The sequence below is a fragment of the Erythrolamprus reginae genome, chromosome 2 (assembly GCF_031021105.1).
Source record: "Erythrolamprus reginae isolate rEryReg1 chromosome 2, rEryReg1.hap1, whole genome shotgun sequence".
NCBI classification, from domain to species: Eukaryota; Metazoa; Chordata; class Lepidosauria; order Squamata; family Dipsadidae; genus Erythrolamprus; species Erythrolamprus reginae.
This window is the reverse complement of record NC_091951.1, coordinates 227,657,179-227,672,223: the sequence shown is the minus strand read 5'-3', so window position 1 is coordinate 227,672,223 and position 15,045 is coordinate 227,657,179. Positions and strand designations below refer to the sequence as shown.

Below are 15,045 nucleotides of genomic sequence, written 5' to 3'. Positions count from 1 at the left end.
ATTGCCAAGGTTGGGAAACACTGGATCTAAGCAACAGAATAGGACAGTTTTTCCACTAACCTGGACCTGTCCCTATGCCCTACACCTAACGTTTGAGTAGGCATTATAGGGGTTTTGGGGGGAGGAAACCCAGCTAACTCTTTCTGTTAAGAACCTTTGGCCAGCTGCAAAACATTCAACCTTGATTCTGCTGTACTCAGAAGTGATGTATGTAAATGATATTCTCTACTGACAGGTCACTACATTGTCAATAAACTCCAGGCAATAACTCCATCCTGGACAACACAGCTGCCAACAAAACCCTTCCATGAAAAGAAAACTCTGGCACCCATCAAAATCCACACAAAGAAACCTGTCACTAAAAAGGCTCATGTGCAACCACAGACAAAACACAAGAGTACTACTGTTACTGTCTCTAAAAGTGCAACAACAACTACTACTACGCAGATCCGTACTTCAAGAAGAAGGCAAAAACCTACATGACCTGCAGCAGGGATATGGCATCACCCCTTTCTGGTGCAGAGGGTCAAACAAAATGGCTTGGGGTCACATGCTTGTAACAGTGACACCTGCAACATGAGAGGAGACTGTACTGTGGAAAACCATAGAATAAGGTGCAGTTGCATGTTGGGATATAGTGGTGACTACTGCGAAAAAGAGAAACCAAGGTCTATGGCTGGTTCCGTTGTTTTGAGTATCATTACTGTCTTACTACTTGTTATGGGAGCTGCAGGGATCTTTATCTACTTTCGGAGGCAAAGATCACGTCTAAGGTAAGCTTGGTTATCCTCTTTCCTTCTTTCAAATTAACCCATGTTCAGTGGGGAAAATAGGCAGGTGCAATACATTTCTCTGCTTCCAGATCTATCTTGGAATTAATGTCTGTTTTTCTGTATTTCCCCTTTAAAGGACTAACATTTTGGGATTAACGACAATTGGTGTTTGACGTTAGAGTGTAATTCTACTAACCGTAACTTCGTCACTCTCTTTTTATTTTTATTTATTTATTTTATTTATTTTGTCAAACAATTATAAGGTGGTAATTTGTACAAATAAAACATTAGATAAGTAATGATAAAAAAGTAACAAAAGAAGACAATAGGACAGGGACGGTAGGCACAGTGGTGCGCTTATGCACGCCCCTTACAGACCTCTTAGAAAGGGGGAGAGGTCGATTGTAGATAGTCTAAGGTTAAAGGTTTTGGGGTTAGAAGTAGAAACCACAGAATCAGGTAGTGCATTCCAGGCATTGGTTACTCTGTTGCTGAAGTCGTATTTTTTTGCAGTCAATTTTGGAGCGGTTGATATTTAGTTGAAATCAATTTCATGCTCGTATGTTGTTGCGGTTGAAGGTGAAGTAGTCATTAACAGGTAGGACATTTTGGTATATGATTTTATGAACTATAATTAAGTCGGAACGGACACGACGGAGTTGTAAGTTGTCTATTCTATACAATGCTTACTGTATTTATATTGCATTTTTCTGCAAGGAATTTGGGATGGATGGCATTTAAAATAAATTGTACTACCTTGCTCTATTGGTCAAGTGAATCCTGCCTGATAAGATTCTTCACATGTGCTACCGATTGCATTTTTAGTGCTACTTGAGTAGATATTCATCTAGTTAGGAGTGCATTTGCTGCTAGAAAGTATGACGCTATAAATTTGGAGGTAGACCACCCAGCAAGCAGAAAGTTATACTAAGCATTATGAAGACTAAATAGGCCTGAGATTGTCTGTTGAAGCTCTTGGAATGCTATCTAATTCAAAACCCAGTCCTATCCAGTCAGTATACTTGCACTTAGAGCATATACACCAAAGACAAATTCCTTGTGTGTCCAATCACACTTGGCCAATAAAGAATTCTACTGTACTGTACTGTATTCTACCCTACCCTATTCTACTCTATTCTATTCTATTTTCAGGTGACTGTTGACTTATGACAATAAACGTTTAGTTTCATGTTGAATGTGACCCATGTATCTGAGGGGCCTAGGAGGCAAGGTTTTTCTGTCACGGCACCTATCCTATAGAATTCAATATAGGAGATTCAACAGACCCCAACCTTGTTAGACTTTGAAGACTTTGAAGTCCTGACTGTTCACTCAGGTCCAAGATGTTAGCTGAGTTTTTCCTAGGAATAGAATAGAATAAGGTGGATTTCTAGAGGCAAGCTGTTCCACTGGTTAATTGTCCTCACTGTTAAGAAGTTTCTCCCTAATTCCAGGTTGCTTCTCTCTTTGTTGAGTTTCCAACCATTATTTCTTGTCTTGCCCATTGGTGCTTTGGAGAATAATTTGACCCCTTCTTCTTTGTGGCGGCCCTTAAAATACTGGAATATTGCTATCATGTCACCCTAATTCTTTTTTTTTTAGATTAACCAAACCCAAATCCTGAAGTTGTTCTTCCTATGTTTTAGTCTCCAGATGACATGAGATTTAGTTTCATCTTAGTTGCTCTTCTCTGAACTTTCTCCGAAGTCTCAACATCTTTTTTGTAGTATGGTGACCAAAATTGGTTGCAATATTCCAGCTGTGATCTTACTAGGGTTTTTATAAAACAGTACTGATCTTGATTCTGTGCCTCTGTTTATACAGGAGGTGTTGCCTATGTTGGTATGCCTCAACTGTGTGTTTCGCTGTTCTTGATCTTTGGTTATTTTTGCTGTTGAACACATTGTAGTTCATGGAGTATTGACCTATGTGTAGGACTATGAAGGTATCTTGAAATAAACAACAACTATGGTCTTTATGAGGCAGTTGCCAACATGATATTGGAAATGTGGTAATGGGACTAATGCTAATGTAAAATTACAACTCTGAAAAACAACCTGGCATTTAAACTGTTGTACACATTAGAATTCTGTCTCTCTTTCTCAAAGGGCATCCAGTACGGAATCTGATAAAACATTGGCCATCTACCAGAAGGATAACCAATCTGACAGCTTTGTTGAAGATGAAACGTGCATCAATGCTGCTTATGACCCAGGCCAGGTAACAGCTTCTAATATTTTAAAGTCTTATTTCAGTCCCAAGCACATACACTGGGTAGCTTTCTCTATAATCTTGAATGAATTATAGCACCTTTATATTTAAATATAATTTAAATAATTTACTGCGGTCAGGAAGTAGGGAAAGCAAGTAGAATGCTTGGCTGCATAGCTAGAGGTATAACAAGCAGGAAGAGGGAGATTGTGATCCCACTGTATAGAGCGCTGGTGAGACCACATTTGAAATACTGTGTTCAGTTCTGGAGACCTCACCTACAAAAAGATATTGACAAAATTGAACGGGTCCAAAGATGGGCTACAAGAATGGTGGAAGGTCTTAAGCATAAAACGTATCAGGAAAGACTTTATGAACTCAATCTGTATAGTCTGGAGGACAGAAGGGAAAGGGGGGACATGATCGAAACATTTAAATATGTTAAAGGGTTAAATAAGGTCCAGGAGGGAAGTGTTTTTAATAGGAAAGTGAACACAAGAACAAGGGGACACAATCTGAGGTGAGTTGGGGGAAAGATCAGAAGCAACATGAGAAAATATTGTTTTACTGAAAGAGTAGTAGATGCTTGGAACAAACTTCCAGCAGCCGTGGTTGGCAAATCCACAGTAACTGAATTTAAACATGCCTGAGATAAACATATATCCATCCTAAGATAAAATGTAGGAAATAGTACAGGGGCAGACTAGATGCACCATGAGGTCTTTTTCTGCCGTCAATCTTCTATGTTTCTAAATATTTAAATATAATTTATAAATTTATAACATAATTTAAATATTTGAATATAATTTAAAATCAAGGATAGTAACCTGTGTGCAGTTTTTTTGAGTTGAAAAGTTCTAGAATCACAACCTTTCTTTCCCTATAGAAATTGATTTTGAGACTGATTGAAGGATAGTTTGCTATTTAAATTAACTGTGTCTTATTTTGCAAAGCTGGTAGAGTTTCTTTATAGATTGTGCTTGATTAGATAAAACGAGCATGCAAACACACACCCTGGCTGCAGGATCTTGCAAAATGAAGGGAAAAAATCTAAACAGGCAAAGAATATAATATAAAATGTTGACTTTTGGTTTTTCCCCCCAATAGGAAATGGTAACTCCTCTGACGACAAAGACAAGCACAGATTTGTAAGAAAAACGAACTATGTGAACTATAAACCTCTTTTCCAGCTGGAAACCAGCGATTGTGCAGATTTTCAGAATGGGAATTTCTCAATGTCGTATTTATTATATTAACACTCAGTCTTTTACTGTTCATTTTAAATAGCATTTTTAAAAGTTATTTAAATAGCCTTTTAAAAGCCAGCTGAAAGTAGCAAACATGGAGAGATTCTGCTGATAGCATGAGTTGGATTCTGGTTTTACAGTGAGGTGGAGACCCAGTGAAATGAATTGCAATCACTTCTAGAGGCCAAACGGCGTATCTGGATCTAGTCCTCAACTAGCAGCACTTACCCAGTTGGCAAGCTGTATAGTACTATGCCTAGAGTCACATATCAGCTTTGCAAATAAAGGATGACATATGATTGTATGAAAAACCGAATGCAAAATAAAAACTTTGGCTCAAATGATTTTAAGATCCTACAAGAATTCAGCCCTTTGAATGATATGATTTGTGTCCCAGACCTGCTAAATTTTACTAATCCCTCTTTCACAGGCTTTTATGAATTCATGAGTTTAGATGCAAGACGCAATGCAAAGCATCTCTTGTGATTTTTCCCTTTCATTAAAATATCAAATAGCATTTGCTTTCATTTTTGCAGGTGTATTTTTTTGGAAAGATTTATATTTACACTGGTCGCTACTTTCCATTCTCCCTTAATGATTTACTGTGGTTTAAGTGGAAAATTATTTGAAAATTCCATTTTTCCTCTACTGAATAGATTGTAGCATAGTTTTTCCCCCCCTGCTTGTATGCATATGGATTCTGTTGACTAAAAAGTTTCTAACATTTCTATTTAGAGATAAGGATATATATGTGTATGTGTGTGTGTGTTTGTATAGCCGGAACAACACTTTTGGCTGGTAGAACCTGGTCTTCCTTTCTCTTTTCTTCCTAGAGCCTTTGGCACTGAGTAGCATTGTCCCATCATGAAATCTTGGGTGGGTTTTCCAGTTCTTCCACTAATGACTGCTTCATGGCTCTTCATTGAATTAGCAACATTCCTGGGAATTTTTGCCTAGGCCAACTCAGGATCATCATGTAGCATTGCTCTTTAAAACAAGCAACACTGTTTAGTTCCATTTTGGGTTGCCAGCACAGCACAGTTCTCTTTCCTAACAAGCTTATAATGTGAGTAGATACAGCTTCATTGCAGAAGAATAGGTGATTTGGTGAATGAAGAAGAGGGGATTTTTCTCTCCAACTTTATTATCAATCCATAGCGGCATCAAACTACACAGTTGGTAGAAGATTGTAAAGCATTGCCAGGAGGGGGGGAATATGGAAGAAAACACCACATTTTAAACATAAATACTCTAGAAAATGTCCACAGATACTTTACTAGAAGAGTCCTCCATTGCTCTTCTCGCAACAGAATACCCTATGCAACTAGACATACAATCCTAGGTTTAGAAAACTTAGAACTACGTCATCTAAAACACGACCTAAGCATAGCCCATAAAATCATCTGCTACAATGTCCTTCCTGTCAACAGCTACTTCAGTTTCAATCACAAAAGCACTTGAGCACACAACAGATACAAACTTAAAGCAAACCTTTCTAAACTCGACTGCTGGAAATACGACTTTGGTAACCGATTAGTTGATGCATGGAACTCACTACCAGTCCCTGTAGTATCATCACCTAACCCCAAAACTTTACTCTTAGATTATCCACTGTTGACGTCTCCTGATTCCTAAGAGGTCAGTAAGGGGCGTGCATAAGTACACCAGAGTGCCTTCCATCCCCTCTCCTAATGTTTCTCTTTTACTAGTATCATGAATATAAATATTATTATATCTTTGTATACTACCAATACGTACTCAACAAAATAAACAAACAAATGAATAAAATACTTCTTGGGGGCATTACCGGAAGTAGGCTTTTCACCCTCGGTTGACCCTAACAAAGTAGCATCAGTATCATGCTCAGCATGTATAGTTTCTCCTATGAAACCAGCCTTGCCTGTGAAAGTACACAACTATATATTTGAAGAGCTTACACCATCCAATTAAATGTTCTTTATTGGAAAAAGGCATAAAAGTGTATCTGCCCTGCCCTTTCTTTTGTGTACAAGATGCTTTCAAAGTATAAGAACAGTTCCAGAGTTCACTTCCTTATTGACTTACCGTTGTTAGCATGGGACCATCGGTTGCTTGGTATGGAAATAGGTGACAATTATTAGAGAATCTTTTCATGATCAGTATTTATATACTTTATTTTATTTTATTTTTATTATTTATTTATTTTGTCGAACAAGTATAGGATTGTAGTTTGTATAAGCATAACATAAGTAGTAAATAATGATAAAAGAAGACAATAGGACAGGGACGGTAGGCACAATGGTGCGCTTATGCACGCAGTGTGATGGAAGTGATCCTGTTCTACTCAAACATGTTTTGTTAGTGCACTTCTATTAGAGTACTGGTCTTTTCCAGTCATGTGAGGTGGCTTGGGAGCTGCACTGTGTTGGTATTACAACTTTAGTACATTTCCCATGCTAATGTCCATCTATTGATTGTCTTGCTAAGTAGTCCTCCCTCTGGAGCATGAATGAATAGGTTAGAATTGTTACTGTTTTAACGCTGAGATAAAGCCCAACCATGTAAAATAATTCAAACATTTAAGATTGTTTTACTATCAAGGAAGTGCTGTTTTAATACTTCATCATTGTCCACACCCACCTTGCTCCCTTGTGCTGCACCAGGATACAAATGCAAATGTTGGTTAAAGCAAAGCACAGTAAACAGAAAGAAAGGATTAGTCTTAATCCTTAGCTCCCTGTGACCAATTAGAGCCCACAGGGTTGGCTTTCTTTGGGTCCCGTCGATTAAGCAATGTTGGCTGGTAGGGCCGTGGGGGAGGGCCTTCTCTGTGGTGGCACCGGCTCTCTGGAACCATCTACCCCCCCAAGATCTATACTGCTCCCACTCTACTGGCTTGAGCAATTGATGCCTCTTTGGTTCTGGCCATAGTAAGATTGTATGACATGGTATGATTCTAATAATGGGATTTTAAACTTTTTAAATATTATTTTTATTGTTGTAAGCCACCCAGAGTCCTTCGGGAGTGGACAGCATAAAAAATAAGTAAGTAAGTAAGTAAGTAAGTAAGTAAGTAAGTAAGTAAGTAAGTAAGTAAGTAAGTAAGTAAGTAAGTAAACAAGTCCTTAGTCCTAGCCATCCACACCCCTAGCAGAAATGCTGGTTGAGTGTAGAATATTTAGCCTTGCGAGGACTATTCTTAGATATTTTATTCAGTTAGTTAGTTAGTTTGTCAAACATATACGAGATAACAGATATAAGTATAGACATGGACATGAACACAGAAAATGAGTATCCTGTTTCCCCGAAAATAAGACAGCATCTTATATTAATTTTTGCTCCCAAAGATGTACTACCTCTTATTTTCAGGAGATGTCTTATTTTTTTTTCAGTGAAGAAGAATTCACATTTATTGCTGAACAACAAAAAAAGAACATTTATTATATACTGTACAGTAGTTGTCATCACAAACCAGCATAACCAGACAAACAATCCTATCAAGAATTTCTTACTAGTACCGTACCATTATTTCCATATACAACAATTATACTTTCTTCAAATATATGTTATATATGTTCTGTTCAGGAATGCTGCGAAACAGAACGTCTCCTACATCTTACTTTCGGGGGATGCCTTATATTAGGCAATTCTATGAAACCTCTCCTATGTCTTACTTTCGGGGGTGACTTATTTTTGGGGAAACAGGGTACAAATAAATGGGGACAATAGGACAGGGACGGTAGGCATGCTGGTGCACTTATGTACGCCCCTTTACAGACCTCTTAGAATGGGGTGAGGTCCACGGTAGATAGTTTAAGGTTAAATCTATGGGGATTTGAGGATATAACAAGAGAGTCAGGTAGTGCATTCCAGGCGTACCAAGACTGTCGCGTGCTATCTCTGGTTTAAAAAGGGTTTAAACCAGTAAATCACATTAAAAGGGAAAAAAAACAGTTGACTGTAGACCTTAGTATGAGCTACTTCGCCATCTTAGCTACTTAACATGGGTTCACTCTCCCAAAAGGAAGGGGAACTCTCCTTGAATATCTGGCCCACAACCCCAGGATTTTGGGGCATGTATTTTCTCAATCCCATTTTCTATTAGAGGAGTTGATTTAATTAGAGGTGTTTAAATTGGGATTTTTTGTACATGAAACATAGGTGCATTTTTGCCAAGCCATAGGTATTTTCCCCCTTCTCTCAGCCCTTTTCCCTGTCTCTCCTGCCAGAGGATAACCTGATGCTTTTAACAGTGGGCAGTTTCTACTATCAAGGCAAAATGATTCTGCTTTACTAACATTTGATTCATAATTCTTATGAATGAATGACAGAGACTTATGCCTGTGGTATATGAGAGGCATATTTCAGCTGAGCTGCTTTCAGATCCAAAATCCATTGACTTTGGACTCCTGCCTGTTATGTAATTCTTTAAAAAAATCTATTAACAACACACAAGGATTATTTTTGTTTACAAGCATCTGATCTCTCTGGGACCGCCTTCTGCCGCACGAATGCCAGCGACCGATTAGGTCCCACAGAGTTGGCCTTCTCCAGGTCCTGTCGGCTAAACAATGTCGCTTGGCGGGTCCCTGGGGAAGAGCCTTCTCTGTGGTGGCCCCGACTCTCTGGAACCAGCTCCCCCCGGAGATAAGAACTGCCCCCACCCTCCTTGCCTTTCGTAAACTTCTTAAAACCCACCTTTGCTGCCAGGCATGGGGGAATTGAGATATCTCCCCCGGGCCTATACAATTTATGTATGGTATGTTTGTGTGTATGTCTGCTTAATAACGGGTTTTTAAAAATGTTTTTAAATTATTAGATTTGTCATGAATTGTTTTATTGCTGTTTTGAGCCGCCCCGAGTCTGCGGAGAGGGGTGGCATACAAATCTAATAGATAGATATGTAGGTAGGTAGGTAGGTAGGTAGGTAGGTAGGTAGATAGATAGATAGATAGATAGATAGATAGATAGATAGATAGATAGATAGATAGATGATAGATAGATAGATAGATAGATAGATAGATAGATAGATAGATAGATAGATAGATAGATAGATACTACTTTTAATGCTACCCTGGGGTTGGACTAGGAATTACTAAGGGAAGTTGAAAATAATGTGTGTAGTTACAAAAACATGTTTTTCCATAAAGGAAGAAGGCTTTTAAAAAGTAGTGAGTATATGGCTGGGATAATGCCTCAGTATTAAAATAAAAGTGCTATTTAGAATTCAACATTTTCTACTTTTACAATTTATATCCATTTTGAAGGTTACAGCCAGATGGCCACGTGAAAGTCCAACCTGAAAGCCTTTGAGGTAGCAGAGGATTAAACTTATCCATTTGTCTATTCTGTGATAGTAACAAGACCAGGAGTCAGTGTATTTCTTAGCATTTGAGTGTGAGACAAGTTGAGGAAAGGTGGGAGTGTTATGTGGAGGATCTAAGATGGAGAGACACTGCTTATTTTCCATTATTGTGGTTGCCATCCCAAACATGCATACTTTTGTCTAGAAAGCTTACAACTACAACATCTTAAACATGATCTAAGTATTGCCCACAAGATCATATGCTGCAACGTCCTGCCTGTCAATGACTACTTCAGCTTCAACCACAACAACACAAGAGCACACAACAGATACATGCTTAATATTAACCGCTCCAAATTGGACTGTAAAAAATAAGACTTTAGTAATCGAGTTGTCGAAGCATGGAACTTATTGCCGGATTCCGTAGTATCTTCCCCTAACCCACAACATTTTACCCTCAGACTATCCACAGTTGACCTCTCCAGATTCCTAAGAGGTCAATAAGGGCATGCATATGTACAGTAGCGTGTCTCCCGTCCCCTGTCCTATTGTCTCTCCTATATCTCATATCTACTATTTTCTATTCTATTCTTCTTATACTACTCTCATTATATCCTCCTATTCTCTAATTGATATATTCTATTCCTAAATTTTCACTTCTATTCTTTCTCTAATATATTTTACTCGAGTATAACCTTTATAACCTCCATTGTGTATTGTTGTGCATTGGACAAAATAAATAAATAAAATAAATAAACAATGCAATTGACTTTATGAAGTCACATGTCTGCAGCACTCTTTTTACTGTCCCTTCTTGGATATGGTTTCTTAATTAAAAGTGGAGGCTTACCTATACCTTCTCGGTACTTTGCCTTTACTTGAACCAGTCATTATTTTCATGTTTTTGGGAAGCTGAATTTAAAATCCATTACAAGCCAGAAGTGACAACCACTCTTGCTCCGAAGAACGGAGTTTATCTCTTTATCCCTGGTTTAATCAGCTACAGGGAAAGAAGGAAGTATGATGGCAATCTACTAATCCTTTACAGTGGCATGTAGAGATAAAGTCAATACACTCTGAGCGGAAAAAGGTAGGATTGTGCTGTAAACTCTGATTCCCACCCTACTTTTTGGTGATGCAGACATTAATGATAGGTTGGGGATCCTGCATTTATTTTTATGTGGAGTGTGGGAGCACTTTTGAAGTCAGGCAAGTTAATTCTGGGAACACTATCCATTTTTTCTCTGTTATTCAGGCTCAGTGCAACAGTACTTATCAAATCAGAAGGCTAATTTTCCCCCCCCATTTGCCACCTTTATCCCAGCTTGGGTTTTATATCTATTTTTTTTAAAAAAAACACAGGGTTTTATATCTATTTTTAAAAAACCAGCTCTTCTTTCAAGAGAAGACCTGCTTGACTTCTCTTTTTCCTTGATGTTCCAATTCAACGGTGAAAAAAAGTAAGATTCTACATTTAGGGAAGAAAAACCAAATGCACAGGTATAGAATACAGTAGATGGCACATGGCTCAATAGTAGTAACTCTGAGACAGATCTTGGAGTTCTAATCACTTAATTATGAGCCAGCAGTGTGCCGCAGCTTCCCAAAAAACCAACATAGTTCTAGGCTGCATTAATAGAGGGATAGAATAAAGATCATGTGAAATGTTAATACCACTTTATAATGCCTTGGTAAGATCATACTTGGAATAATGCATCCAGTTTTGGTTGCTACAATGTAAAAAAAATATATTAAGAGTGTAGAGAAGAGCAACAAAGATGATTAGGGGAGTGGAGGCTAAAATATATAAAGAACATTTGCTGGAATTCAATTTATCTAGTGAAAAGAAGGACTAGGGGTGACATGATAGCAATGTTCTAATATCACAGTGGATGCCACAAAGAAGAGGGAGCTGGGCTATTCTCCAAAGCATCTGAAGGCAGGACAAGAAGCCGGGTCCCAGGGGAAAAGCCTTCTCTGTGGTGGCCCCGGCCCTGTGGAACCAACTCCCCCCGGACATTAGAATTGCCCCCACCCTCTTTGCCTTTCATAAGCTCCTTAAAACCCACCTCTGCCGTCAGGCATGGGGGAACTGAGATATTCTTTCCCCCTAGGCCTTTACAATTCATGTATGGTATGTTTGTATGGATGGATGTTTGGTTTTACAATAAGGTTTTTTTAGTTGTTTTAGTATTGGATTTATATGCTGTTTTTTGTTACTGTTGTTAGCCGCCCCGAGTCTACGGAGAGGGGCAGCATACAAATCCAATAAATAGAATAAAATAAATAAAATAAATAAATAATCAAAGAGAAAAGCAACCTAGAACTTGGGAGAAATTTCCTAACAGAACAATTAATGAGCGGAACAGATTGCCTGCAGAAATTGTGAATGCACTGGAAATTTTAAAGAAGAGATTGGACAACTGTTTGTCTAAAATGGTATAGGGTTTCCTGCTTGATCTGGGGGTTGGACTAGAAGACCTTCAAGATCCCTTTCAACTCTGTGATTCTGTTCTGTTCTATTTCTGTCCTGTCCTGTCCCTATCCCTCTCCCTATTCTACTCTAGCCAATGTTATCATTTACAGCCACCTTTTTTCTTCTATGATCCTGCACCTGGGAATAAGAATTAGCAGCCAACATTACTTCTGAATCAAGGCTTCCGATCGTGGTGTTAGTGTCTTAGCGACATAGTTGTGGGGTGGGAAGGAGAGAAGTAGGGGGAAGATACCAAAAGTGAGGCCCAAACAGACTTTCTGGGCCTTTCAAAAGGGGGAGAAAAAAGGGGGAAAAGTGTCTTATTCCAGATTTACCTCTTTGCATTTACCAATGATGCTTCCCTGGAGCATCCGGAAGACGAAACAGCCTTTTCCCAAGGCTGAAAATTAGCTGCCCATCATGCGCACGCACACTGAAACTAAAACATGTCTCACGTGCCCTCTGATATGGCTGCATGTGCCACTGTGGACCGTGTGCCATAGGTGGCCATCACAGGCATATATAATAGTACCTTAGTACTTGGCTGCTATAAAAATAATTAAATTTGGTACTTGACGCATTTTGATGCAAAACTTTTGTTGTGGTACTACTACTTGTTTGATACTCGGCATGCAAGCTAGCAGCTGTCAATCTTGGCTGCCTTGTGACTCGCTACCCTTTCTGGCCAAAACAAAGGATCGCTTGTTAAGTCACATGGTTTGCTTTCCACTGGTCATTTTAATACTTATCGCACCTCCCAAAACCAATTAACAACAAATGCCGAGGTACCACTATACAGTATTTGTTTTGGTGCCTTTGAATCAGTCTTGACTCCTGACAACTGCCTGGACAGGTCCCTGAGGTTATCTTGGCAAAATTTCAGAAGTGGTTTGCCATTGTCTGCGTCCCAGGGCTGAGAGGGAGTGACTGGCCCAAGGTCATCCAGATGGCTTGGTACTTAAAGAAGGACTAGAACTAAACTTCTAGCTTCTAGTCTAAAGCTTTAAACCCTGCATAAAACTGGTTTTCCTTTTCAGCATAAAAAATTAGACTTACTGTACCTTTCTTTTAAATAATCCCAACATTGTTATACAAGCCCCCCTCTGTGTGTGTATGTGTGTGTGTATGTTTGTGTCTATTTGCCCCAATGCATGGCTTCAGAAATTGGAAGACAATTGAACCACATATGCCCTCATCAAAATAAATATAACTCCTACTGAACCATTATGAAATATGGAAATCAACTATATAATACAGTACTATACAATCTGTATAGTCTGGAAGACAGAAGGAAAAGGGGGGGACATGTTCGAAACATTTAAATATGTTAAAGGGTCAAATAAGGTCCAGGAGAGAAGTGCTTTTAATAGGAAAGTGAACACAAGAACAAGGGGGCACAATCTGAAGTTAGTTGGGGGAAAGATCAAAAGCAACATGAGAAAATATTATTTCACTGAAAGAGTAGTAGATCCTTGGAACAAACTCCCAGCAGACGTGGTAGATAAATCCACAGTAACTGAATTTAAACATGCCTGGGATAAACATCTAAGATAAAATACAGAAAATAGTATAAGGGCAGACTAGATGGACCATGAGGTCTTTTTCTGCCGTCAGTCTTCTATGTTTCTATGTTTACAACATAATGAACTAGAGAGGCAGAAAACTTGGCATTAAGGTGCTGATGTCTGTGGGTGAGTGGTGTGCATTGGCCACTGCTGCAGAATCGGCCAGCCAGCTGTTTAGTTGTTGGATAATTAAGGTTAGACAGCATGTTCCTTTCCAGGTTCCTTTTCTCAGTTGTTTTGAGATTTGGAAAAGCCCCACCTTGCATCATTGCAATTGTACAATGCCTGCTATTCGAAAAATGTAATAGCTGGTAAAATATTAACATGGCATAACTGCACGGTGTTCACAGAAATAGCACAACACTGCCACTTTTCTTTTGGGACTTTTGACTGCCCTTTCCACTTACTTTATCTTTATATACCATCTTTTATATTTTATCAAGGAAGCTGGAGACCTTTGCTCGAGGACGCTGAAGGCAGTGGTGGTGCAAGTTCTCATGTCTCTAAAGATGCAAAGTCGCTTCCTAAAGCAGTGTTTCCCAACCTTGGCAACTTGAAGATATTTGGACTTCAACTCCCAGAATTCCCCAGCCAGCATTTGCTGGCTGGGGAATTCTGGGAGTTGAATTCCAAATATCTTTTTTTTTAAATTATTTTTTTTATTAATTTGTAACAAGTTTATATACACACAACATAAAACAGTGCATAGTGCAATGTGCCCACCACCCAGGCACACACACATTCCCCACCACCAAATCGGGGGTGTTCCTTGTATAGTCCACTTGACCCAAGAGCAATATATCTATTTACATATTATAGAATGATTCCAATTTATTTCTTGTAGCTTGGTCTCGGATTCTGCTCATCATATATCGTCTTACCTTGTCCCACCGTCCCATCAGTTGTCCCAACTCAGTTTCATTATCCGAATTTATCCTTTTATCCATTATTTCAAATTGAATATGGTCCACCATGTACCTATACCAATTTTGCATTGTCCATTTTGTCGCATCCTTCCAATTCAAAACTATTACTGCCTGAGCGCTTTCTATAGCTGCTTTTTTTATTTCTCTAAATTCTCCCATTGCTTTAGTACTGCCATTTCCTTAGTGATTGTCCATTGTATATTTAGCATTCGATTGATATCCTCTTTCACTTTTTGCCAAAATTCCTGCACTATCAAGCATTTCCAAAACATATGCATAAACACTCCTTTATCTTGACACCCATGCCAACAATTCCACCTGACATTCTGCTGAAAGTGTGCGAGTTGAACGGGAGTAAAATACCACTTATGTAATATTTATATGAAGTCCAAATATCTTCAAGTTGCCAAGGTTGGGAAACACTGTCCTAAAGCTATCACCATCCAGCAGAAACTGATTGCCTTTTGAACTACAGAGGTTTTGACACTGTATTATTTATCCATCATCCATCACACAATATAGAAACATAGAAACATAGAAGACTATCCTATCCTATCCTGTAC

General features: G+C 38.7%; 1 protein-coding gene and 1 long non-coding RNA gene across 8 annotated transcripts in view; both read left to right on the top strand.

Annotated features, from left to right (window-relative positions):
* Positions 1–4,748, top strand: part of LOC139162116 (low-density lipoprotein receptor-related protein 8-like) — a 67,489-nt gene extending 62,741 nt beyond the window's left edge. For all 4 annotated transcript variants that reach the window (XM_070742160.1, XM_070742156.1, XM_070742159.1 and 1 more), the window contains 3 exons: positions 236–773; positions 2,882–2,993; positions 4,092–4,748. Coding sequence is in view for 2 of the 4 variants with exons in the window: in XM_070742159.1 (XP_070598260.1) it covers positions 236–483 (248 nt within the window). In the remaining 2 variants the exon portion in view is untranslated. The remainder of the gene's footprint in view (positions 1–235; positions 774–2,881; positions 2,994–4,091) is intronic.
* A 47-nt stretch (positions 4,749–4,795) lies between these two features.
* The window catches only part of LOC139162125 (uncharacterized), a 36,333-nt gene continuing 26,083 nt past the window's right edge, over positions 4,796–15,045 (top strand). Inside the window, exon 1 of one of the 4 annotated variants that reach the window (XR_011558248.1) lies at positions 4,796–5,107. This is a non-coding gene — a long non-coding RNA (uncharacterized lncRNA). The remainder of the gene's footprint in view (positions 5,108–15,045) is intronic. The other 3 variants (XR_011558250.1, XR_011558251.1, XR_011558249.1) reach the window with 3 other exon arrangements.